This window comes from Scatophagus argus, chromosome 2 (assembly GCF_020382885.2).
Source record: "Scatophagus argus isolate fScaArg1 chromosome 2, fScaArg1.pri, whole genome shotgun sequence".
Taxonomy (NCBI): domain Eukaryota; kingdom Metazoa; phylum Chordata; class Actinopteri; family Scatophagidae; genus Scatophagus; species Scatophagus argus.
Genome location: NC_058494.1, coordinates 2,464,993 through 2,492,751, shown reverse-complemented (window position 1 = coordinate 2,492,751; position 27,759 = coordinate 2,464,993). Strand labels below are relative to the sequence as shown.

General features: G+C 39.3%; 1 protein-coding gene across 1 annotated transcript; it reads left to right on the top strand.

Moving 5' to 3' along the window:
• The first annotated feature begins 664 nt into the window (after nucleotides 1-664).
• LOC124065469 (neuronal membrane glycoprotein M6-a-like) lies at nucleotides 665-27,440 on the top strand. Its single transcript, XM_046400905.1, has 7 exons — nucleotides 665-839; nucleotides 13,752-13,944; nucleotides 14,907-15,063; nucleotides 16,280-16,433; nucleotides 18,247-18,323; nucleotides 18,430-18,495; nucleotides 21,056-27,440. The coding sequence occupies exons 1-7, from the start codon at nucleotides 803-805 to the stop codon at nucleotides 21,206-21,208; spliced, it is 837 nt and encodes a 278-aa protein (XP_046256861.1). The 5' UTR covers nucleotides 665-802; the 3' UTR covers nucleotides 21,209-27,440.
• Nucleotides 27,441-27,759: the final 319 nt, after the last annotated feature.

Below are 27,759 nucleotides of genomic sequence, written 5' to 3'. Positions count from 1 at the left end.
ATTTTGTAAAGTAGTTTTAATGGGAAAAAAAACGTATTTTTTTCACAGTGCAGTGAAATTCCATTTTCCTCTCCAGAAATCTCAGACATGGATATGTTAGCCTTTTTTCTCAATAATCAAGCTTGAAGATAAAAGACACAGTGACTGTATCCTGGTCAGAGTTTAATATGGGATTGCTGTGTGAAGTCACAGCCACTTTGGTATCAGTGTTTTCATCTTTGAGCTTTTTATTACACATCACATTATATATTTGTAATTCAGCATGTAGCTGCATTGTTTGATGTGTCGTGTACTTGCAGGTTGTTTTAGTGGTAGTCTTCAGTTAATGCTGACTGACATCAAAGCCTTTTCATTTGTTTTTATATCAGATCTAAGGGTTTACTTTGTCAGGGCTCGTTAGCATACCTTGTGTATTTGATATTCATTTTTGTTCATGTATCTAATAATACATAACGTAGGTTTATGTTAAGAAAACATACAAGTTTTCGGTAATTGATGAATACATTGTTAAACATGTGTACAGAAAGCTAAAGCTACAGATAGATACAGAGATAGGATGCTAGAGAAGCCCAGATAGACAGAGTGAAGGGAGAGAGAGAGAGAGAGAGAGAGAGAGAGAGAGCAGTGTTGAAACAGGGACTTCCCTGAGCCTCCATCATCTGCAGGGAGGGAAAAAAAAAAACACTCTCACACACACAGCCTCCTACATACACACACACACACGCACACTGTGCTGAGAGCTAGCAAGGGGCTTTAAACAGCTTTACTCTAAACAGAGACAAAGGGACTGTAACCTGCCACAATGGAGGAAAACATGGATGAATCGCAAAGCCAGAAAGGTAGGATGGAAGAGCAAGTAGTTTATTTTTTATCTTTCATCAGATGTGCCATTCTGTCATTGTTCTGTTCATCCATCCCTCTCCGTATCATGGGATTCCTTTGTGTGTGTTGTGGGCAGAGAGGAAGAAGACAGCATACATGTTCTGCAGAAGAAAAGCTTAGATTTGGGTCTGTTTATTTAATTTTCACATTTTCATTGCACAATCCACATAAATCGTGTCCCTCATCATTCTTAACACCAGAAATGGAAAAAGAAAAGGCTTTGGATTTCAATCAAGCCATCTATATGTCTGCTTATAATAACACCACGGATTATGCAACTCGATGTAGCTTTGTGTTTCGATGAATGGATGCATAAATGAACAGATTGTTTGGGCTGAGGATGAGAGGAGATGGCAGACACTGAAGAGTCGATGTTGTTTTGGAGGCTGGACAGACAGATGGATGGACAGATGCATAGATGGATGGATGGATGGAGGAGGTGGGAGTGGCAGGGGGGTGGTGGTGGTGGAAGGGGGCGATAGAAGGAGGGAGCGTGGGGCAAAACCTTGCAATAAAGACCAAAAATCAGAGGGAGGAGGGATAAGTGGAGCAGTGATTGATGCCTCCATTGGGATTTTCTTTGTTAGCCTCCATTGTTGATGCTTCACGCTTGTCTGAACGCCTTTCCCTCTCCTCTCTCTCGCTCTCTGTATGTCTCCCTTTTTATCTGCTGTCTGTGTCACTCCCTACCCTTTCCCTCCATTTTCTTTATGTGTCTCTATCACTAGTTCTCTTGCTTTCTGTAATTTTTCTTCAGCCTTTCTGTCTCAGTATCTCTCAAAATGGATTTTCTGGGTCTATCAGACTGTCTCTTTGCCTCTGCAGGTGTCTGTTTCTCTCTGTCTTTTTCTGCCTCTGTCTCCCTAACCCTCTATTTAGACTCATCTCTGGCTCACCTCCATCTCACTCCACCAGTTCCCTCCCTCCTTCTCAGTCTTTCTTTACCTTTCCTCTTCAAGCATCCATTTCTTTGCCTGTTTCTTATCTTTCACACATTCCATTTCAATCAATACCAATCTCTCACTGTATGTTTGTTTTTTGCACACAGTGTATGTATTCATGTTTTTCATCGCCTCCTCCCATATTTTTGTTGTTGTTGTTGGCGGTAAAAATGGGCGTGTCCATTTTCTTCATCGCACCTTCAGTCAGAAATCAGCCAGAAGCAATGCTGTTTACACAGCTTCCAAAATGCAACAGACGGTGAAGATATTTTTTTTTTTATCAAAAATAATCGATTACGTGCATTTACAACCATTTTAAGGTTTATTAACACTGTATCTATGGTAACACTGTTATGGAATTGTCTACTGTTCTGTGATAGGCGGATTCATGTGTTTTTTCTGGAAAGAACCTGTTTTAGCCAATCAGAAATCCTAATGGGGAGGCGTGATGTTTCAAACAAACATGATTTTTCATTCCAGCCACTTTTTTTTCCCATAGCTATCACCCCCACTCCTTCTGTTCACCCATTCAACTAGTTCACATCCCACATCCGTGTCATTTTTTCCTTCTTCGCTGCTTTTTCTTTATACATCCTTATTTAGTTTGTCAGATGCTGGCCTCACCCTCTCTTTCCCTCTTCTTATAATTTTAATAACACACACACAGTTGAGGAAATATAGGAGTGTGGGATGAAAATTTGGCAGCACAGGTGAGAATGAGAGATGAGGAAAATGTAAATCTGTAACACAGGGCCGAGATGGAGGAAGTGATGAAGTTTTTGGAGAGATAAGATAAGATAAGATGAAGTGAGAAACAGTCCTGTATGATGTATATGGACTTAATTTGGAATTGATAGCTTTGATTCTTGACAGTACTGAAGATAGTTATTCAAATATTTAATTAACATTATCAGTTTGTTTGTCTGGTTCAGTTCTTAAACCAGTTTACTTTGAGTTTGACTGCTGAGCTTGTATTTCCCAGGCTCTTCAATCATCTTCAAAAAAAACATCATAATAAAAAAAGGTGATATGGTATTCTTTCTGTAGTCAGATGACCTTCAGTCAACTCCCGCTTCAACCCTACCTTTACGTTTTTGCTCTTAACGTTACGTAACTCTACACTTTTTCATACGCCTCAGTTGGATATATCTGTTTTCCACAGAGATTAATCTGAAGGACTCGCGCATCACCTGCCAGAGAATTGGATTTTGGCATATGCATTGCAAGCAATTTGAAAGCCTAAAGTTGTGTTATTTGGACACAGACTGAAGCGACTGGACTGGCTTGCTGCAATTCTTTTGACATTCTAGAAGAACTAGTTGTTTCTTTAGTTATTTTGCTGTACTTGGATGAACAGACGACTGACACAGATGGTGTGCTGGTGATTAATGTCATTAACAACAAACAATTAAATTGCAAAAATGAAGATAGTGCAACATTATCCTCAGTGGTTCAATTTCAAGAGTGTGCTAATTGTTCTTTAGCATGCCCATTAAGTCTTGTGGTGTAAATCCAGTTTAATAATAAGAACAGATTAAACTGATGACCTTGAATTAATTAATTAGTTCAAAATGGATATTTTCAACAAAATTACAAATTAATTGCTGTTACTGCTGCTTTCATCTGACCTAAAGTCGTTCAATTCTCAATGAAAGTTCTCCAGAATATTGCTGCATTTGGTCATTAAAGCTGGAAAATGATCACATCACCAAGCATTGCTAAGCTGGTGTTACTTCAAGTTTGCCATTGGTTACTGGCAAACGCATCACATGAACTGGACCAAGTATACATACATTGTTGGCTAGTTGTCTGTTTTGGGTTGAAGTGGCACCAGGTAACCTCTGTTATTTACCATTTTGACAGCTATTTATGTGCTGCTTTAAATGTTAACAGTGATTTCCCCAGTGTAGTGATAATAGACGTTGCAAGAGTTTAGGATGCTTACTGTGAGGCCTGGTTTATATTTTGAGTGGGATTAACATTAAAAGAGAGGTGGGAAATAAATATAAATAAACAATCACTGTGTTCCTCCATAGTGGAACTCATCATTCCAGTATTACAGCAGAGCAAAATTACAGGATGTGGTCTTTAATGGCAGACATTCGGGAAAATCTTAGCACGGGGACATGACACACATGTTGATATCTGTCAGTGTGATTTACACACCCTTAAGATATCATCATCAGAACTTGCCTGAGAATGATCACATTTTCAAGTTTGCAGGATCAAATAAATCCAGTTATAGTTATAGTCTGCACATCCATGGGTGCACCACGAATAACTCATTCAGCATACTTTCAGTGGTGTCAAAACGCAAATACAGCATATAAAACTGAGCTCAACCTACCTATAGCTCACATTGCAGCTCACTTGATTTATAATTAATATAATTTGTTCCTGATGTTTTGGTTTTTTTTACCATTTTGGTTCCCCAGTAAACCTGTATGCTGGTATCATGTTTCTATCAATCAGGTGAGCAAAAACATTTAACATACATAATTCAAATTTAACACTGAGCTGATTTTAAAAAGAAAATAAAGAAAGTAGCTCCTCTTGAGTAAAATGCTCAAACATCAACTTTAAAACACTCACATTGCTCTGAATGGGATTTAATTTACAGAAGGATCAACAACATTGAATAATTATTATTGGGGTGAAAATCACTTCACCTTGAGAAATAAATCCAAGTAATAAGTGCAAATGGGGCTTCAGAGTTATACTTCTCAAAATAAAAATATTGAGGGAATTCCATGATAAATAGTCTCCTGGAATTGTGACAGGCCAAATGAAACTGTTAGCTTGAATGAAATTACAGAGTTCTCTGGTTTTAAACATTGTTGGAAACATTTGAGATAATTTAAGCACGCAACTCAACAATATGTTTAACAAAGGTCTAGTTTGTTTTAGACATTTTAATGTGGAAACGTTACAGATTATATCTTTAAAACTCATTATCAGCTCAATTTTTCTATATAAAAATAACTTATAAGAAACCCGTAAGTCTCCACCACAATCAGTTAGGTTTGCTGAAAGTGAGTATGATTTGAAAGAGGAAGTTCAGGGCTTAGCGTTACTTTGAGAGATTTGTGGCCTTAATTGGATATTACAGGTTCTTTGTCTAAATCTTGGGTTTGTTTGTTTGGGGTCAGTTTTCACTCTTCACTAATATGTCAAATTTCCTTCTATTTAGAAGTGGAGTGGAAGCCAATGCTGAAGAAACAAAGTAAAATAATTTTAAACCATTCAAAATGCAACAGGTCACTTCATGCTGTTCATGCTGTTCCCAACCTAACTGACTGTCTAATAGCAAATAAAAAAAAGTTTTGAATGCATTCTTTTATCCCTGCTAGTGGATGATGGCTGAATTTTAAGCTTATTTCAACAATCTAGGTGAGAAAACAACTTCAAAAAGTCACCCGAAAGAACTGATTATGCCACCAGCATGTTATTTATTGTACGCCATCTCCAATCAGAGTCTTTAACTGGGAAGCTTGGACAAGTGGAAAATACCGAAACAGAAATACTTCAGAACCCAGCTAAACAAACACAAACCTGGGAAACCTGCTGTGGTCTGTGTATTGCATTTGTTTGATCTCTTTTTTCTTGAGTTTTCTGTTTGTCAGATTCGTGCTTGTAGCCCTCATTTCTTCACAACTCATGTTACTTATCGAATCAGGAGACATAAAACACATCACTTCATGTGTATTCAGGGTTTTTTCTCTCTCCAGGAAAGCCCTGTTTGTTGCTGGGTGTTTGTTGCTGAAGTGCTGAGAAAATGCACAAGTTTTAATGAACGGGCCAGAGACTGACTCATTCTAAATTACTGTTGAATGTTTTGGGGAACATCATGAAGTGCTTTTCAGGAATAAGTAAGAAGGGGTTCATGATATATACTTGGTATGGACTGGACTTCGTAGTTTATCCTTATGTGGCCACTTCCTACACCTGCAGAAAAGGAAATATTTACTTAAAAAATGCTTTTCAAATTTATTGTCAAAGGGAAAAACCAATAGGATTCATATAACAGGAAGCAGATCATGGATATTTGCTTCATATCCATTTCATTATTATGATCACTAATAGAAAGGAACTTAATGGAGGGAGGAATAAGTCAATATAAATTGACTTAGCAGGCCCAGAGTGGGTGAGAGAAAGACAGAGAGCAGAGGAGAGAGGGAGAGGGGGAGCGACAGATACTGGAGTGAAGGGGTTCTCCCTTCCTCTCTCTAAGTAATTTCATTACCTTCCATTGACACAAAATTGAAAAGCTTAGCACAAGGTCCTGTGAGTGCTGCTGTGAGTGTATCATGTTTACACTGTTTTACATTTACACTGCCATAAGTACCCCAGTGTCATTACATACACAGCGGTGTGTTCTGAGGCTTACAGCAGGATGGTCTCTCTTCACTGTACATTATGTGTGCTGTACCATACCACCCATACCATCTATCTACCTACTGTGAGCAGTCGGATACGGTGCTGTATCCTGACCCATAGTGGTTGGAAGAGGTTAACTCTAACCCTGAATGCAGTATATTATTACTCTGATAGTGGTTGCTTTGTCCAACCAACTCTTTGATCCAGACTTCACCAGTTTCTGGGCAGGCTGCCACGATTTTTTTTTTTCTATCAACATCAGCCAACAATTTCCACTTGTAAGCATGAAATCAGAATTATAATGAGCCGATTGCTGTGAAATTTACTGAGCACATTCATGCTCCACAGAGGAAGAACCTCTTTCATAATGATTGATCCACCCAGGTCAGAATGCCATCTTTTTACTGACGACTGTCAAATTTTCATTTTACCTTATTGTGGCCAAAGGAACTGACCATAATGATGTTATTGTCAAATGAATTATGCTCAAAATACAAGTAGATGGAGCCTGTTACCACAAAAATAACAATTACTCTTACTGAACATTAAAAGATAACCTGATGAACAGGCAAATTGACAAGGCTTAAATCTACACTGGAATATTCATATCACATTATTGTATGTGTATTATTAACATGATATCAATAATTCATTTTTAAATATCACAACTATCATCAGTAGTGACAAACTGCAACACCAATAGTACCTAACATACTTCACAGTCTGATGAGCAGATGGCCATGATATTTGCTGAATGTGCTCATCCTCCTGAGGGCATGAACCTTTGTGATTATAAAGATTGTATGACTTCACCTTTAACACCACCATCAGATTTTAGCCCCTTTTTCAAATTGTTCAAGGAGCAGATATGACAGCTGCTGATATGACAGTGTTGGAAACACTAGTCCATGGACTGAGGCTGACTCCTTTGCTGCGTTTAGTGCACTTTTGAACATGTTACAGTTTTTCAGATGCTAACTCCTCTTTTGATTATTCATCTCTGCACAGAGGACCATCAATTTGCGGTGCAGTGACACACTCTGTAGCGGTGACCAGTGATTGTGCTGGATCAATATACGAGCTCGCCGTGTCCTGACCGCTATTTGAATGTGTGCTTTCCAGCTGTGAATCAGAAAATCCTCCCATATCACTGTAAAGTCACAGAGGCTGCTGTCATAGAGTCCTGGCAGTGTTTCCACTTTTCACCGTGTGTGGAGCCGCTCCAGCATTAGTCTGTGGATGACATCACCACTACAGTCTGTCTCAGTGCTGTTTAGCTGAGGGAGGGAGTGGCTCAAATTCTCCATTTACGCATTTACACTAAAGAAAAATCTGTTTGGGGATTTTATCAGGTGGATTTTGGTTTCAACTGTAAGAATTCTTGCAATCTTGCAAATTAATTGTTTTAATTAATTTAATGATTTTGTCTGTTTTATGTCAATGGTGTTGATTTGTTGTGTTTTTGTTTGCTTTTTTTATCAATACAAAACAACATCAGTAAGGAAAAAACAAACACTGAGTATTTTTGGTCCATTTGTGCATGCTGGTGTTTTGGGATTTTGGGGGAATTGCATACAGTTAAGTACATTATTATTAATGTTCATTTAGGTTCATCGTTCTGCAGGCGTTTTCCTCCCACCCTTTCTACTCATTTCAGTTTTGGTTTTGTGAGTCACCTTTAAAAGCTCAATAGTGGAGTATTCACGGACACTCACACACCAGAGGGTTTCAGTGGGCTGATTTAACAGCAAACAATTTATTATGATCAGTCACAACAGCTAAAATGTATAAGATGAACTTGACTTGATGATCACGTGCCTTTAGTACTGCATAACTTCACTGGGCTAAAGGCATTTTTTTATGAATGGTTAATGAAATATTATTAACAACATGGAATATCTGGAACATCTCAAAATATAGTCCCAGTTAAACTCTAAATGTGTTACTACATTTGATTTTGGCAGGGAAACATGCGCAGTACAAGACCATTCCAGTAGTGCGACCACTGACAATATCAGCTGTTTAATGACTACAATAATTCGCCCTGTTTACAGCCTGCCTGGGTACTGTCTGCCTGTCTGCAAGGCATCCATCACTGAAATGTGATTAGTCTCACTGGGGCTTCCCTCTCCTCCTTTCTTTTTCATTTCTGCTCTGTGTCTTTCTTCCTCACTGTTTAAACGTGTGCACAAATTTCTGCCGCTTGTCTCCAGCAGACGTCCTTTCTGCAAGTATCACGTTTGCTGCTATCTATACTACATCTATCATCAGCCATTGTGGAAGCTGTAACCCGATGATAGTCTCCTCTTTGACAAGCTGGTGAAACCTGAGGATGCCTGTGATGTGTGGACGTCCAGGGTTCTTATGTAACAACGGTCTGTTAAGAAGAAATACTATAAAAGTAGAGAGAAGCTTAAAGAGAGTAGTAGAAGTGGATACATAAGCAATTCACTTCTACTTTTTCGAATCAGCACTGACTGAGTAACCTTTGTGTGCCTAAGTATTGATTCTGGGTTATTGACATGCTATTTGACACTCAGTTCAACAACTTCTCAGTGATTAACAGTTCAGTCATCCAGTCAGCACTTCTGCACTGATCTCCAGCTACTGCAGGTGAACAGAGATAAAAAGCATCTACTACGGCAAATAATAGCCAGATAAAGATCTGTTGTGATGTTTAGTGCATTTAACACTCTAAGGCTCTTCAGACTCACAGCAGGAGCAGTACTTGAGTCTGAGGTCATTTTTCTCAGGCTGTATGAGCGAGTGAGAGAGATGGAGAGGCACAGAGGGATTTGTGGATGAACAGACAATTTGATTGGCAGCTAAGGGAATCATTTCAGGAGGCCATGCTGTTAACTCTAACGGCTCTGTGTGTGTGTGTGTGTGTGTGTGTGAACATATCCACATAATCCATATGAAGGTTGTGTAAAATCTGCTTCAGACTTGAACATTTTAATAATCACAACCTGAAGAGAAATTTCACCATAAAGCACATAAAGGCTGATTCTTTTGAGTGTACATATAGTATATATTTATATTTATCTGGGTTATACTCCACCGTGCTGAACTGCATCTCACTCTAAATGGTGCAATGGGGCCGAACTTGTCATTTTCCATTAGAACAGTGCTTTGACTCTTGAGTGCATCTTCAGGCCACAGCCCCCCCACGCCCCCACCCCACCCCACCCCATGTATGTGTGTGTCCATGTGAGACCTCAGTAATCCTCTCTCAGAACTAAGACACAGTGATCCAGACACACACACAGATACACATACAGATTGTTAGACAATCAGGCTAGACAGAGCTGTCCAAATTGCTGCCTAATGAGCACCAACACTCAGTGTGAGAGTATGAATGTGTGTTTGAAAAGCTAGAAAAGAAATATCTCTCTCTGCCTCTGTCTCTCTCTCTTTCTCTCTCCGTGTGTGTGCGTGCGTGCGTGTGTGTGAGACCACAAACAACATGTTCATTCTGATGATTGGTAAAATTTGATCCTATACTGCCAGACGCTGCCAGAGGAAAGATCACTAAATGATTCAGATCTAAAGGATTCATCGATGTGAATGTCCTCACATTATTGCCGATTACATTGGGATGTTATGGGGTAATTTGTCCTGTTGATGGTGGTGGTGCTAGATTAAAAGTCAAGTTAGAACTCTTCCTGTGGGAGCAATGAACACTCACATAAAATCTAATATCAATCTGTCCAGGACCAATTTGTTGGATGGACAGACAGGACAAACAGACCGACGGACATAAAGTAGAGTCAGTTGTCATCTGCATATAAACCATGGGAATGGTGGGAATTTATGCAGTCTATTTTTTGATGCAGAACACTGTCACATTAAAACACAACAAACCAAAAATTTAAAATATGTAGGCGATAATACACTGTATTTACATTAAGTCAAATGTTTTCACAACATATTTTGATGGTGAAGAGAAACGTGGTTAATGGGACTTCTTTGAGAACACTAATATTAGCAATTCTGTCCTCATTCATCTCTACCAGTTGACTGACATTAAATCTGATATTAGTGGACATGATCTTACAGAGATCAGAACTGTATCCATAGCAGTAGTCTGCAATGTTGGTAAAAAATATATGTTTTGGACAATCTTGGGGGTAAATAATGTTAAAAACTAAAAATACATATTTATGTCATCATTCATCATTAAGTCTTATTTTACTGAGCATTTAGTAAAGGTTTTGTTTAGAAATGTGGTATGATATATTATGATGACATAGCGAAACATATTGAGATATCCATATGCCATTAGGGGATATTATATAGCTGCACTGTTTGAAGCTATACCAAACATATTATATTTACTGTATTTATATCTTTATCTTTAGATAGGCATTCCAGTGGTGGTGATGATCTTTATCAGTGCTAGTGATACATTACAGTAGTTTTAAATAAGGGAACAGTAAATAAAGATCATGTATGAAAATATTTACCTCTTCTGAAACAAAGAAAACAGCCACATGTAGACGGCGTTTAGCTACAGCCGTTTGTGTTGAGCCTGCCCCAGTTTTTACCAGGTCACTGGGTCTTTCCCGCGTTTAAAGCCCAAATATGGAAATATGACGAGGATTATAACATGGCTGAAATTCAGGGCACGCACTCTCACAGACACTTGCACACAAACACACACACACACACACACACAGAGAAACATAACTACATGGTCAAATTTTGCAGATACGAAAAAATTTAGATGCAAGACACAAACGCGCAGCATAAAACATTCTTTGAGAAACACCTCCGCATATGCTCATAACACATTTATATCACACTTCTCCTCTGTGCCTGTCCATCTGCCTATTGTGCTTGCACTAATGTAGCCTGAACATTATTCTTTCTGTATAAAAGTGAGGTCCAAATAGACACAAAGATGCATGTAGGGGGAACCAAAATTAGCAAGTAGCACATTAGCAATGACTGTTTTATTAAACGGAGTCAGTCCGTGCAAAATTGTATCATCCTACTTAGCGTGGCAGAGATTTTTATATGTCCATTGGTGGCTCATGTTTTCTGGAGAAACACTGTGGTATTGTCCACTGATGGTTTCCACAAACAGTAATAACAGCAATGTTGAGAAGAGCAGACTTTGTGTCTATGCAAATGGATGCAGTGTGAGAGTGTTTCTGCTGTGTGTGTGTGTGTCTCTGTGTGCGCGCGCACACTTTCATCATCGTGTGTGTGAAACTGTGCATCGGTGTGACTGTAACACTCGCAGAGCTGCGCTGTTGCCATGACAACGCTACAGGCAAAGTGGGTCAGCAGGCTCCTGCCACACCCCTGTTGGCATGGCAACAAGGCTGGTCAATTAAACCTGAGGAGCACGATGACTCACACACACACACACACACAAACCCCTTTCTGTGCAACAGGGAGGTGAAGGAGGGAAGCATCATTCTCTCTATCTGTAGGATTGCTGCTCTGTCTGCACGTAGGCTTCAGTGGGTTGTTGCGGCTGCATGTGTGCTTATGTGTGTGCGTATGTGTGGCTGATATGCATTTTTTTTCCCAAATCCGAGCCTTGCGTATAAAGAGGCTGATGTTTTGTTTTTTTTTTATATACAGTATATATAATTAGTGGATAGCCAATGCAGGGGGGAGTTCGGTGAGCAAGTAGTTGACATCACAACTGGCTGTAACGCAAACACATGTCATTCAACTGCAATATATTGGATAAAAAAGTAGGAGACACAAGACCAAATCAAGAGACCCTAATTTTTTGTGGAAAAGTATAATTAACCATGCAATTAGAAAATTCTTATTAACCGTGCATTTCTTGTTTTAATCGTTGGGGATGAAAAGTAGATTCCAATACAGTACAGTTCAAACAAGATATTCTTGGAGGCAGCATTTGGAAACACTCAGAGGAACTGCAGCTTTAAACACATCCGTAGTGATTTCACAAGTCAGATGTAGTAGTTGCCACTTCATTAAACCCGGTACTCTCACCATGTACTATGCAGGTCCACTTCCGTCACTTAAACAATGGCATAATGCAACTGAGACACGACAAATTCAATTATTCGTCCTGACACACTTATTTGCACTGTTGTACTGGAGACGTGATGTTATGGTGTGTTTACGTTCTGTCATGTTAAGATGCAATAGCATTACCTCCCCTCCTAACAGTTGATGGGTTTTCAAGGGGAGCACGTGGTCATGACTGCAATATGTGGATTGTTAAATTATTTCTGGACTGAAAGCTGTTCCGCTGCACTGTGGCCTTTTCCCCTCACCATTCTAAAAGAGGAAAGATTACCCTTTGGTAGCAACTACAGAAAATCACAGCAAAGGCAGCCACACAAGTGAGTCATTTTGAAATGCCTAAAGTGTGGGTGCATCATTCACAGGCACTGCACAATTATATAACAATAGCAGGTGAAAAACTAATTGATCAACACAGGAGGATAGATTGTTTTAGAAGAAACAACTGGATCCATCTAGATTTATTTTTATCCATTTTCTATACTGCTTGTCTTGGGGAGCTGGAGCCTATCCCAGCTGACTACGGGCGAGAGGCGGGGTACACCCTGGACTGGTCACCAGTCAATCACAAGGGGCAATTTAGAGTAGCCAATTAACCTAATGTGCATGTTTTTGGTATTGTGGGAGGAAGCCGGAGTACTCAGAGAAAACCCACGCAGGCACAGGGAGAACATGCAAACTCCACATAGAAGGGCCCAGACCGGGATTCGAACCTGGAACCCTCTTGCTGTGAGGCAACAGTGCTAACCACTGCACCACTTAAATTATGAAATCTGTGTGCTGTTAAAACAAAACTCCTCTCATAGAGTGCACTTCACAAGTTACAGGGTCAGTTCACGTAAACCACCAGCATATTTCACACTTGGCCTATGGCGTGGAGATAGATTTGGTTTTATGGGACCGTGTGTTGATGATCTGCCTCCACCCTAATACGGTGCAAGTAAATGGAATACGTTTAAAAAAATGTATTTCAAAAAATATTAACCGCTGCATCCTTTTCAAGAACTATCTCAGTTGCTGTGGGTTTAATCCAAAGCATGCTGTTGACAAAAAGAGAGTATTTCCTCCATGAATGGATAGAAAGTACTGTTTTCACCAGCTTTTTTGCCTCTCCTCTCTGATAAGTACCAGAGTTGTGTCATTTGAACAGCTTAGGGAGTTTTAGGTAGGTTATTTTTGTTCCTACATGAGCCAGGCTAGCAATTTCACCCTGCTGTTATCCTGTAAGTTGAGCTACATGTTGCAGATGTATATCTGTCTTGGACAGATGAAACCAATGTTGTTTATCCCAGCTGACTATGAATAACATGGAAATAAATGGATTTCCAAAATGTTCCTGACTGTTCCTGGAAAGTGAGCCACTTCTCTTGTCTGTACCTACTGTTCCTTACGTCCCCGCTGTGTCGCTTTTCACCGTCAGCTTTCTGAATCATCTGACTAGCACATGTGAACATTATGGCAACCGCTGTGATCATCATGCTGAATATGTTAAAAATACTGTCAACCTTACAACTGTGTTGTTTTGTGTGTGCTTAGGCTGTAAGGAGTGCTGCGAGCGATGTGTGGGCAGTCTGCCTTGGGCCTCTCTCATCGCCACTATTCTCCTGTATATGGGCGTGGCCCTGTTCTGTGGCTGCGGCCACGAGGCTTTGAGCGGTACGGTCACCATCCTCCAGAACTACTTTGAAGTCATCAGAGCTCCAGGAGAAACGCTGGATGTGTTTACCATGTGAGTGACTTGTTTTTACCTTCATTTCTCAAGAGAATTACAGGAATTTTCGTGCAATAACTTTAACTTGCAGATTTCATCACAGCACGCGTCTTTGTTTCTCAGTTCATTTCCCATCTCCCGTCAGTGGTGTTCGTTGGATTCAGTGCTGATTCAGTGACACCCATCCACAATTGGATTCCACTGATTTAGGCAGAATTCAGCTGCAGCAGCATGCACACTGCAAAACATCTTGATGGACCACTGAGCAAAATGAATGTCACAGTTTCAGACAGAGCTCAAACTCTATAGGGACATTTAGAAGGAAAAAATACATAAATCAAAATGGAAAAAAACAGAGTAAGACTAAAACAGGAAACGTAACTCTGAGGATATATTCACACCATCTGTTAAAACTGACTCAATTCAGATTGTTTTTGCTGTCATAGATGAAATATATATGGAAGCCCATTTCTGTTAAAGTAAGTTGTTTTTGCAGTAGATGTCCAATCACACATCACCTTAAGCTGAAGAATGCTTGGCTGATTTGCTGAGAGCAATACCATACAAATAGCCACTACTTTTCTAATCTGGGCACAAAAATCAATAAATACAAGTATTATTTTACTGAGAATGAAAAGTTATGATATATGAAGGTTTTAGTGCATAGTGGTTTTGTTTGTTTGTTTGTTTGTTTTCCCAAATGATGAAGAACACAAAACTATACATTTTTTGTATTTTGTGTCACACATGGAAATAAATTTGACAGGAATCAGACAAATCATCATAAATGAAAGTGTTGGAAATCCCCTCGACAGTCTCAAATCCAGACTCACCCTCCACCCTCACTTATTATCTCTGACTTGTTTAGGGCAATTACACACAGTAATTTGTTAGGTCTGCAACCCTTCAAAATGCAGTCGAGCATCAAAATAAACAGATAGTTATTAATTACTGACACTGTGTCTGTGTCCTCTTCACAGTATTGACATCCTGAAGTACATCATCTATGGCCTTGCAGCTGGATTCTTTGTGTTTGGAGTGCTGTTGCTGGTGGAGGGCTTTTTCACAACCGGAGCTATTCGGGATCTCTATGGAGAGTTTAAGATCACTGCCTGTGGACGCTGCCTGACTGCATTCGTAAGAAATCTTTGGAACCAGTAGATTTAAACCATATAGTGTGGCATATTTTGTATGTATTTTCAGATAAACACAGTGCTTCTAGACATAAGAGGTAAGATATTTTGGGTGATTGGCAGTAGCTGATAATGTAAAAAGATAAGACTGGTAATATATTTTACATTACTGTCAACAAATACCACAAAAAAGATACAAAAAAATAATAAATGGACTGATTCTACTAGTGGGTCTTATGTTTCTGTTTTGTTTTCATGATTTATGTTGATTAATATACAACATAATAACATACCTTAGTAGCTTCTCATATACATATATATAATTTAAAAAACATGGAATGTCTATGCTGTGTAGAAATAATTTCAAATTTTCATTAATGAAATAAGTTCCAAAAGTGCAAAAATGCAATATGTATCATTCACGTTAATTATGATACATATACATAATTAATTAAGATGGAAGAATACAGACTCAGCTAACATTTTATAATTAATATTACTTATTTACTGTACTGCATGTTACATAGTAATATTACACATTGCCAACTGAAGCTTAGCAAATGAGGACTGAGAGTGTTTCTGAGAGGTAGATGTTGTTTTGGAACAAACCAGCAGCCTTACAGATCTTTGAGCAGTTATTCCCCGCTTATTTCTCCCTGCTTCCCACTGTGAAACCGAGTCTCCATGTGGCATTTGTCTGTTAGTCACGTCTGACTCATGTGGAGGAGGCAGACAGAGAGATGAGGCTGTGTCCACATCTGCTAAGAAAATGTTTCTCCCACATCTGTAGCTCTGTGTCTGTGCAGCGGAGAGGGAAGGCTTATTGGCGTGGGGCCTCTGGAGACGGGAAACACACACACACGCGCACACACACACAACTGACAGTTACCTTCACACCTGTGCAATGAATCATGTAATGTGTGAATTTAATTTACAAACACCAAGAGTTAATGGCATGGGAAATGAAGGTTGCAAAGAAATGCTGTATTTTTTATAAGTATTAATGAGTCTCCATAATACATACAGTAAAAGTAAATGTCATTTGGTCACATCTGTTGGTCATCAGACCCGAGCACCTATCAATAAATAACCCTGTTAAAATGAATTGTTAATTCTATTCACTGAAACACTGTGCTTTTCATTACAGTGGTGAAATAAGACATCACTGATGAAAACACATCATCTCTGCCGCTCGTTAAGTCTTGTCTGTGCGTTTGCAGCTGATGTTCCTGGCCTACCTGTTCTTCCTGGTGTGGCTTGGGGTGACAGCGTTCACCAGCCTGCCGGTCTTCATGTACTTCAACGTCTGGTCCATGTGTCAGAACACCAGCTCGGTGGAGAGAGCCAGCTTCTGCCTGGACCTGCGTCAGTTTGGTATGTATAAAATGGATGGATGGATGTCATAACAACCTGTCATATATCATTTTATGACTGAAAAAATATGTCTTATCTTGTATGATGTTCTTAAAGATACGGCAGCTGGTGGTCTTCACCTACAATATGCAGACCAAATCCAGAAAAATCCATTTGTCAGATAATGAATTTTTTTACCAGAGAGACAGAATCTGCTAAGCTACAGTGCATAAAGACTGATTTTGATGAGTCAGATCACATTTTGATATTCCGCTCACTTCACTTCAAACACATGGCGAGGACTGAGAAAAGCATCTTTCTCTTCTCTTTCACAGTTCAAGCTGAGTGAACTTTGACCTAATTTTGAGCAAACTGTTGCCCACATTGGTTTGTGCAATTCATCAGTCAGTCATTCAGATTGCAACTATAAGTTAGATATTTTGAAAGGAAAATTTGGGATTTATTAAAGTGGGATGGTTTTTATATTATATATAGCTGCTCATCAGGTTTGAAGGCAGTCTATCCACAGTCTGTCTTGTACTTTTTTTTTAAAGGTCCTCATAATCTCAGACACCACATTTTCTCGCCCTGCCTGATTACTGACAGAACGCACACTGTATGTATCCTCCCGCTCAGCGCAGGCAAGTTAATGGCAGCTCACCAAAATACCAAACTGGCACACGTAATGGAAAAAACCAGTGTGTGTGACAAAATTGCCAAATTACCAATAGAAAGCCCACAGTGCACCATGTGTGCCACAATAAAGTCCAGAATCTTCCCCCTACACGGAGAGACTAATTCATCTGGGCTAACCTGGACTTTACTGTGGTTAAATAACAGAAAATTATGAAGCCCAGTCTGTGTATCTGTGTCTATCAGGAGATGTTGGTATTCCAGGGATAACACAGACAGGCTTGTGATTTAAAGGTTAGACATGTGAAATAGACCGCATGACTATTCCCTTTCCTCAGTCCTTTCCTTAATGGTTAATGTATCTTAGCTAGCTAACTGTGGCTATATATGTGTTATAGTTACTGCCCTGAAATACATAGTTTGTGCATAGAAATGCAGTCCAGAGTAATTTTGTTTTCCTGACTGAACCATTTCCATCAATTACAAACAAAATAAAATTGTGGAATGTAGAAATTTGATTTTCACAAAACCTGCATGTGAAAATCATTCATTTTTTTTTCTATGTGGGACCTTTCTGCAAACACTGACTGCACTATGAATCAGAGGCATGGTAGACACACAACCTTAATCACTGAGCACACAGTGGTCTAATGGTTCACTTCAGTATCTATTACATCATGTTCTGTATTCCAAAGATATTGTAATGGTTATGCATTATTTTACATGATGCAGTAACAGCTCTGTCCACCATGTTGTTCTCCAGTATGCCCACATGAAAGGCACACACCAAGAATCATTTTGTTGAGTCTCCTGCAGTACTGCCATCTACTGTCCAAACTGCAAACAGGCCTCCTGTCAGCAAACTATTTTTTATGTGCTGTGAACATGTCTCATGGGGAATAATTACAGTATTTCACTTCCAAGAAAATCGCTGGTTCAAAAGGTCTGGATTCAACATTGTGATAATTTAGAGGTCTACGTGAGTGCATTCCGACCAGTAGCACACTGTGGTCATAGTGGGCATGTCCCAGTGGCCGGCAGCGCAGACCCGTGAAGCATTATTATCTGTCAGTTTTAATTAAATACATACAGGAGTGCAGGAAAGTAATATCCAGAGGTTCTTCAGTCCATTCATTCTTGCAAAATATTAATGGCCAGATGGCCAGAGTAATGACGAACTTTTAATATTTCGGTTTGTCAGGAGCCGTGACTATCTCTGAGGAGAGGAAGGTGTGCACAGAATCTGAGAAGTTCGTCAAGATGTGTGAATCCAATGAGGTAAGTTGAAACATACAGAGAACGAGGGCTGGTGTTATATACTTGAAGTGAGATACAAATATAATGATTTGATGAACTAAACAAAAACCATTGTTGTGTGTTACAGCTGGACCTGACCTTCCATCTGTTCGTGTGCGCACTGGCAGGAGCAGGAGCTGCTGTCATTGCTATGGTAATGACCATTATCCTCACAGCTGATTGGCTATGGGCCTTGAGTACTAATTGATACTGATTGGTATGACCTCCAAACTGTTGGCCGACTATAGAGTAGGATGAAAATGGGCACATAATTCACCAGAACACCACTTGCGCGCTGTACTCAAAATGTCTACATTGTTCTGTATATGGAATGCTCTTTCTTTGAGGAGTCTGGAGTTGTTATCATTATAAGGGAAAATTAGAAATAGGCCTCACCGTCAATATCTCAGGAACGAACCTGATCTTGTGTGTCTGCAGTAATACAGACGATGAGTCACCAAGCTGTTCTGGTGTGGAGGGGATACATACATACACTGTAGCAGGCACTAAGTAACCTGGGACCTCCTTATAGAAAAATTTTTTTTAACTGATTCTAAAAGAGGAAAAATCCTATCTTTCTATTACAGAAACAGTTCCTTGGATTAAGAAATCCCAACTAAAACTGCAAACTCCATCATTCAATCAGCACCTGTCATGCTTGTATCTGTGTTTATAATGTACACAAGACTAGTGAACTTGGACAAGAAAAGATTTGTATGGGATATTAGCTTTGGTGAGCCAGTCAGAGGCATTAGTTAGTTATGTCAGTGGAGGAGAGGATATACCCATTAATACATGATCAGGGAAATTTTGAATATAAGACAGGGTCTATGTCATCATTAGCTGATAACTATGGCACAAAGTCGCCCATCCAGCTCATCGAATATTAATGAATTCCATCCATCCATCCATTCATCTTTCTACACCCACTTTATCCATCAGGGTCGCAGGGGCACTGGAGCCTATCCCAGCTGACTACGGGCGAGAGGCAGGGCCCTGGACTGGTTGCCCGTCAATCGCAGGGCTGACACACAAAAACATACAACCACACATGCTCACACCTAGGGGCAATGTAGAGTAGCCAGTTAATCCAACTTGCATGTTTTTGGTATTGTGGGAGGAAGCCAGAGTACCTGGAGAAAACCCACGCAGGCACAGGGAGAACATGCAAACTCAGAAGGGCCCAGAGCCAGTCTCGAATGCTGTGAGGCGACAATGCTAACCACTACCCCATTAATGAATTCATTCAATGAATTAATTTGTAAGACAGTTAAAATATTAAACAATTCTAATAAATCAATTTATTTATTTTACAAAAGTCTTGTTCCCACACTGGTCCTAGGAGAAATGTAGCTGATGACCAATGGTCCATGCCATCCTGACTTAGGGTACCTCAATTGGGAAATTGTTTAGTTAGGATGATTTTGTAGCTTGCTAAATTCCTACCCTATGATAAGATAGTATGCTTTCCACAATGTAGTTCAGCAAACATGTTCCTGTAATACCAGAAATCCTAAATGTAATCCTAAACTGTGATAAGATCAATTTCAGACTTACAAAGATTTTGTAATGAGGCCGTTGGGCCCATATCTCTCTCTCCTGTCCACCACCGTGTAGAAAGGAGAACATTAACACACATCCATCTATTTTTTGCAACTGTTTATTCCTGCTCGCAGGGGGTTGGAGTCTATCCCAGAAACACTCTCCACCACCCCCACTGTTTTCTTTCTGAGAAACAAATTGTGAAGCCTTTAAACACTAAAGAAGCTTGGCAGAGTGAGAGAGGTCTAATTGGACAACATTATACTGAAAATGACGAATGACAGAGATATGTCAAAGCTAAGGATGTAAAGTATATCAAACATGATATGACAAAGAATTCTTTACAGCATGTATCATTTAGGCTGTTTACAGTATATGTGAATCAGCTTTTATCACTTGATTAGGTCTCCACAATGAGAAGCAATAGTGGATGGTTGTCCTCATGATGGATTTATGAAAGAGAAAGCATCCAGAAGATGTGGATTTTGTCCAGTTTAATACAATACCAAAAAATTCCCTGGGAGAAGTTTGAAAGGAAAATAAAAATAATATAGCTTTAATTAAGCTAATGAACTGTAATTCAATTCAACAATAACTTTGGCTTCACCAAAATGCACTCCTGCATTTGGTCACTAGGGGGCACTAGAGTTACTCATATTTGGAGAGGTGTTTGTGCCTGTCTGATGAACATAAGTCCAATATTCACTTCCTTTCATCTCTTCACCAAAAGAGGTGAAGGTCAGGGTTGACTGGTGGGCCACACACTCAGCCTTCACCCAGGAGATCGTAGCTTGTATCCCGTGTGAAACCAAATATGAATCAGTCTTTCCTAAACCTGACCACATAGCTGTTGTGCATAAACTTGATTAAAGTGCTGTTTCATCACATGTTAGAAAGGCTTTGGTGAGAGAAAGCCTCAGCACATCACACACAGATGCTAAAGGGAATCCTGTGCACCTGGATGAGACACACAAGGACATGACAAAGTGTGTCTATCTGACAGTCTGGGATGATGAACGTGTTTTGCCTGACATGCAACAAACATCACCTGTTGGAATCAATCCACTAACGTTACAGTAATCTAGTGTGTACCTTCTATTTGTTTAGGAGCAGTTGTCTGCTATGCTCCACATGCGCTCTTATTAACCCTGATTCTTCCTGTCCTCCCTCAGGTCCACTTCCTGATGGCTCTAGCTGCTAACTGGGGCTATCTGAAGGACGCCAGCCGAATGCAGAAGTACGAGGACATCAAGTCGAAGGAGGAGCAGGAGCTGCATGACATCCACTCGACACGCTCCAAAGAACGCCTCAATGCCTACACATAAACACACAAGAAACGACACACACACACTTAACCTGTCAGACACACACAAGATGATACATGCACAAACACACACACTCACACACATACAGGGCCTGTCTGAAACATGAATTAAACTCAAAGACATAACTTAAGACACGAGTAGGCAAAAATTAGCTGATATCAATAAAATGATGAAAACGGAGACACCATAATCATCACTGTGTCCGAAAACAGATCGTTGGCTCAGGTGATCTGTGCTAACACTTTAGCATCCAATATGTTGGTTTTGTGCCATACATACTTTTTAAGTTTTTAACCCACTTCTGCTTTTGAGTGAATAGAAGCCTTTAGCATTTTTAAGAATTTCGGCACTGTGGGGCTAATAAATGCTTATCTTATCTCATCTTATCTTATCTTACCTTATCTTATCTTGTTAAAAGTAAGTGATGGAAAGCAGAGCTTACTGTCCTCATCAAAGGAAGTGATGCTTGTGATGGTGATTGTGTTCAAATTCACTGATCAGAAGCTACATGCTTCATCAACTTTAAGTAGTTCATTATATTTCACTCTGAAGTTTTTTAATATCAAGGCATAAATTTACCAAGGCTGCCTCAGCCTTTTTGGAGCTCTAAGCACTCCACCCCCTTCAATCACCATTGCCCAAAGTAACTTTACATTGTGTGACTGTGTAGAACAATCAACTACAACTGACCTAAAATCCGGGAAAGAGACAAAAATAAAAGTAACTAAAAAAAAAAAAATAGTAAAACAAAAAAGTACAGCATATGTAGAACAGCACAAGAAACAAACAAAATAAGAAGACTTGAAGTAATACCAAAAAGAAAAATGATGAGCAGAAGAACCCAAAGAAATGTTGCATTTGAATTTGGTTTGTGGCCCCTTGATGGTCTATGTTTTGGCTCACTGTGCTTTGTGTTAAAACTTCCAGTATTTTCCTAAAAGATTAGTCTTTTCTTTATGTCAGTTTTACTGGCTTACCATCACAGCTCGTTGCAGGCCTGCTCTGAGCTGTTAGCACAGCACACTAAACCCAGCAATCTACAGCAGACACATGAAAGTGTGTGTATGGTGTCTGTGAGCTCATCATTTAACGTGGGAGTCGTCCAACAGCCTCAGTACCTGCTTTACACACATCACACAGGATCTATCCACACACACACACACACCCACACACACACACATACACACACACTTAGATGTGGCTGAATGGTCGGTGTTGTGCAGGCAGTGTTGTATGGTGGTGTCATGCTGTGTCGTGTCGTTTCGCCACATTATGATGACTGGTATTGCAGAGAAATATGATCCCCGAAGAACCGTGTACCTCCTGGGTACAAATGGGTAGCTTTGCTAACTTTTCTTCCCCCTCCATCTCCTGTCCCGACCTTTTTCCTCTGATCCCACCCCTTCCTTCTATCTTACTACTCTGTGACCTCCCCATCATGAGCCCAGTTTCATTAGTTGTTCCACATATTCTTGTTCCACATACCGACCAGTATGTTCCACAAATGGCCGTCTGCAGGCCCAGAGGTAGGGTTTTTGAGCTGCAGTTCAGGCTAATTAGTTCACTGTAATAATAACAATGGAACCATATATTGACTAATAAAATATGCAGATGAATTGATGTCATAAATTCTCTTCTTTTGATAATTTCCCTAATACAGCTTTATTTGTATGGTATATCAAATGGTAGGCTCCTTGAGCTCATACTTTCAGAGTAAAAGCACTTAAGATGGCAAGCAGATTTCAAAGAGGCCATTTAAAACAACTAGTGAACCGGGGCTTTGTGTCCTTCCCCCTTCATCCCCAGTTTGTATAAACTTGTGATTTGTCCTCAGAAACAGCACATCTTAGCAGCACAAAGTCTTTTGAACGTGTGTCATGTTCTCATCAGTCTGATAAATAATGTTTTTTCTCACTTTTTGGAATTTTGCCACATTTTTATCTTATTTATGTGTAATTTTAGCATTGGGGTATTTAAATGGGGCAGGTTTGTGTCGGGGGGTTGGAGGGGGTTGTATCACTTTCATATCTTTATGTAGTGGTTCTGCACACACAAAAATACACACCAAAATACACACATACACATGCGTATACACCAACCATCTTGAGAGTTTCGATTCTTGCATCATTGTGTTTTCTTTTCTTTCTTTCAACAAACCCTAATGTGACCAAAATGACCATTTATTTGTGAACTGAATTTGGAAAATCACAGATGCTAATAGTGAACTTGTCATTGGTGACATGAACAGATGATTACTGTGAATTCTGGATGGTGTCTTTGAAGGTTGTTAAGGCTGAGCTCATTATTGTTGGTGTGGACAGGATGTGTTTCAAGATGGAGGATCGGTTCCTTAAAGGATTTTAGGGTGTAGATATTTGTAACATCTTATGAAGAGTTTGATTGAGTTTGTAAACTGTTTCCAATGAGATGCATGTAATGGGAGTGATGTAAGTTGAGAGATGGGACTGAATTATAAATTTTAAAAGGTGAGTGCGGAAGAAACTAGAAATGAAGAGATGAAACTCACCTTTAGTGGCTGCAGGGATTGATTTAACTGGACCAAGATGAATGATTTCCCAGCTATTAAGCTCATAGTTTAGGAATGATTTGTTCTGATAGGTTTGTGATTTTAGAGGATGTTCCCACCTTATGTTTCTCAATTACTTCCTCAGGCACTTCTATACTGGATGCTATTAATGTTGGATTAGCAGAATTTACTGAGATGCAGCATGAAGTAATCTGTTCTGATTGGCCCCTAAAGTTAGGGATTTCCAAAAAAAGAAAAAGAAAAAGAAACTAAAATGTAAGAATGTAATAAATGTAAGATTTCTTAAGAAGCTGATTAGACTTATTTTAGTTAAAATGTCAAAAATCAAACCTATGAGCAGTGCCAACTTTAAACTTGAATATATTTTGTTCTAATGCAGTGTACGCAACACTTCAGATTTAAAATAGGGAGGTTTGGAAATGAAAATACTTTGATTCTCTGTCACCAGCGTGCAGGGTTGTTAGATCTGTATTATATATTATGTTGAGCCAGCCATTAGGAAAAGAGGATTGTATGTTGTGTCTTGGTTCTAGCTGTGAGGGTAAGTGATGATTCTCTATCTGCCAGTAGAGATGACAGAGAGGGAATTCAGTTTGTCTTCAGAATTGTTGGTGAAGAAGTTGCTAGTGATGATGATGGTGACAGTGGTGATGATGATGTTGGGCTTTGAAGGGTTTGATTTGATGAGACTACCAGCACACGCACACACACACACACACACACACACACACACACACAAACATACATGCACACACTCCACCACCGCCATCACTCTGAGCCATAATTCTTTACTCTTTTACTTTTCACCAATAACATGTCACTATTTTATTATCAACTTTGAATCTTTGAAACTTTTTAAATGTGAAATCATTTAATTAGAAAAAAGAAGTGTGTTTCTTTTCTTTTTCTTCTTTGTGGGCAGTATTAAGCACTGCACCTACATTAACTCTGTATAAAGATATACATATATGTGAAACAGTTGAGGTGAGCAGCCGGGAGAATGATTTCCTATCGGTTACAGAGTCTGGAGGAGGTGGTTCAGTCCCAATGTCCTGAGCCTTTACTCCCTAAGAGAGCTGCATTCACACGCACATGAAAAACATGAGCTATTCAAGTCTTTGAAACGTACTGCTTTATCCAGAAAAGTTTTCCGTCTCTGACAGATGATTAGCTGATTTGAAGGTTAAAGGTAAGGTAAAACATTTTAAAACTAATGTCTTGGCAATAAACAAAGTGTTAATTGTAGTAAAAGGTCAAACATACAGCTGTGTAGTTGTTTAAGAGGCAGCAATGGTATTGGTTATTTTTTCCATAGTAATGACCATGAACAGTGTTATACAGTATTAACAACTCTGATCAAATCTCATCGCTGTCTGTTTGATACCAACGTTGGTTTCACTAAGAGGATTCATGTTTGTAGAGACCAACAGAACTGCCAGAGTGATGGAGACAGCAAGTCGACAACGCAATAACACAGTTAGTGGCTGAGTGTCCATACAGACACTAGAGTTGTGCTTGTCTGGGCTTTTCTTAAGAACCAAGGGGAATCTGATTTTCTCCCAGGATTATACTGGTTAAACAGATTCTGAATCTGGCTCTTTGTGTCATGTAAATGCAGCCGAATTTGACTAAACCTTTGAGGAACCTACCATCAGTGTTGATGTCGGGAGACTCCACCAGACTCCTGTCCTGTTCAGGTGTGTCTCGGCTGCTTACAGTCAGTATTTTTAAGGGTCTAGTTTTACAGTAACAGTATTTTATCATTTCATTGCCTGACAATGGATGTCTTGTCAGTGTTTTTAACCTCAGATAAAAGAAAAAATAGTTTTTGTGCACTTATTGACCATTGTGAGCTCTCTCTCTCTCTCTCTCTCTTATTCTTGGTGTGTAAGTGCATTGAGATCCCCATGGTGGGACCTGTGTATAGTCTTGCAGCATTGGTTATAACCTGAAGAAATAACAATGATGAAAACGAATGAATTCATAATAATGAAAATTAACTTATACTAGGTAAAAAAAAAAAAAAAGACAGTGAATCTAGTTGTTGTTTGTGGCATGGTTATGCATTCAATGGTCATAATTTTACTGATTAAAACAGTACAAAAAAAATATCATCCTTTTCCACTGGCGCTGTTCTGCTGTTTTTTGTTTTGTTTTCCACTTTTCAGTGTGCAGTATTGCAGTTCCTGTTGCTAATGATGTTGCTAAGCTAGCTTGCTTGATCAGCTGTTTACCACCAGAGCAATATATTGTAGCAGTTTGACAAAATCAAGACATGAACAAGAAATCTATACCCGTAAATATCTGGCATACAAGTGCATGAATCTATGATTGCAAGTCTTAAGTGATATGATCAGTGATATGTTCTTTATTGTTTATCCTAATAAAGCGGATTTGCAGATGTGTAATGTATTGCTCTGGCCACCCATTATCCTGCACCCACCTCTGCTCAGATCCTCTTCCTCATTCTGGCTGCTTATAGGCTACGATCACACCACAGCTCCGGTTGTTCAAGTCACATATTTCTGACCATATTTGAATTTAAAAGTGACTCATGTGTAATTTCCTGTGTGCTTGAAACAACCCGCATGTGTACATAAGAGTCACTGATGCATAAATAAAGCTCCATGTAACCAAGCAACAAGCACAGTCTGCACAGTTCACACTGCCAAATCACCATCTGTAATGGATGCTAACAAGGCAAAATAATAATTCAGGCGGCTTCCAAAGAATATTTAGAGCTGCACAATCACATTCAAAGGTGCAGAAGAACGAAACCTGCTTGTAGGCCACAATGACCGGAAGACATGAAATTCCTCTGAAACTGGAGGCATATGAATATGTACCAAAATAGATCTGAAAATATGGAGGTTTTTATATGGGCAAGATTGTCAGATTGTATCATTTTTTGCCAGATCTCATATTTGCTATTTCAACAGCAGTATCAGTTGATCAGGAAGAAGGTGTGAGCAGCTTGCTGTCCTTTTGATTAAGTCTGCTCATTTAACCCACATGTCCTTGTAAAGATGAATATGTGTATTGACACGTACTAATCCTGCGTCCTTCTTGTCTACCCGCTGGCCATGGCTGAACATGGACTCACTTTACCATTCCATGATCCTGACCACACGCAGTTGTGACAGGATTCAGAAACTTGACCATGTCAGCACAATAAAGCATGATTTTCAACAATAACATGAAATCTGATTTGGAAGCCTCTGTGAGAAAGATTTGATCTGTTTTTGACTGTTTTTGCAGCTACAAAACCTCAGCTCTGTATCACAGGATGAAAAATCAGATCCTCTGTGCCTGAATAAATTCAGCTCCACCATGAACAGAACCGCAGATCTAAAAGCTCATGATGTCAGTCTGTGACCTTACACTGATCATCACGTGTTTCAGATCCATGCATTTTGTCAGGTTGGACATTTTGGACGTTGGGAGTAGTTTGTTTGCTTGGGGTTTTTTCTTTCTTTTTCTGTTTCTCCGTAGTGTTCTAGACTTTTTGTACTTCACTCTGGTTGCTTAGTAGCAGGCTTTATCTGATTCACTCCTCCATTTTTGTACATATCTGTGCCAACAGCTTGGGCAGACAGTGGCTTTTTTTATTTGTAAAGACATAAACTTGCTTGCATATATAAATAAAATGAAATAATACACTTGTGTACTTGTTAATAAGGGAAATCATGAGTTTGTGTCTTCATTTCACATTATACCATTTTATTTTATTTATTTTCTGCTGATTGATTCATGTTATTATGACAAACAATCAGAAAATTCTGTTCTGATGGAGATTTTAAGATTATACAGTTTCACTAATAGACAAAATCATCTAAATTTGTGAGTCTAATGAATAATGAATGATTATGTACACGGCAAGGCTCAAATCTATACAGTTTACTGTAGAGTTAGTGGTGTTCACCTCCTGTAAAATACTCCATTGCATACATACATACATACATACATGCTGCATACACTGTAAACATGACAACCTGACTACAGA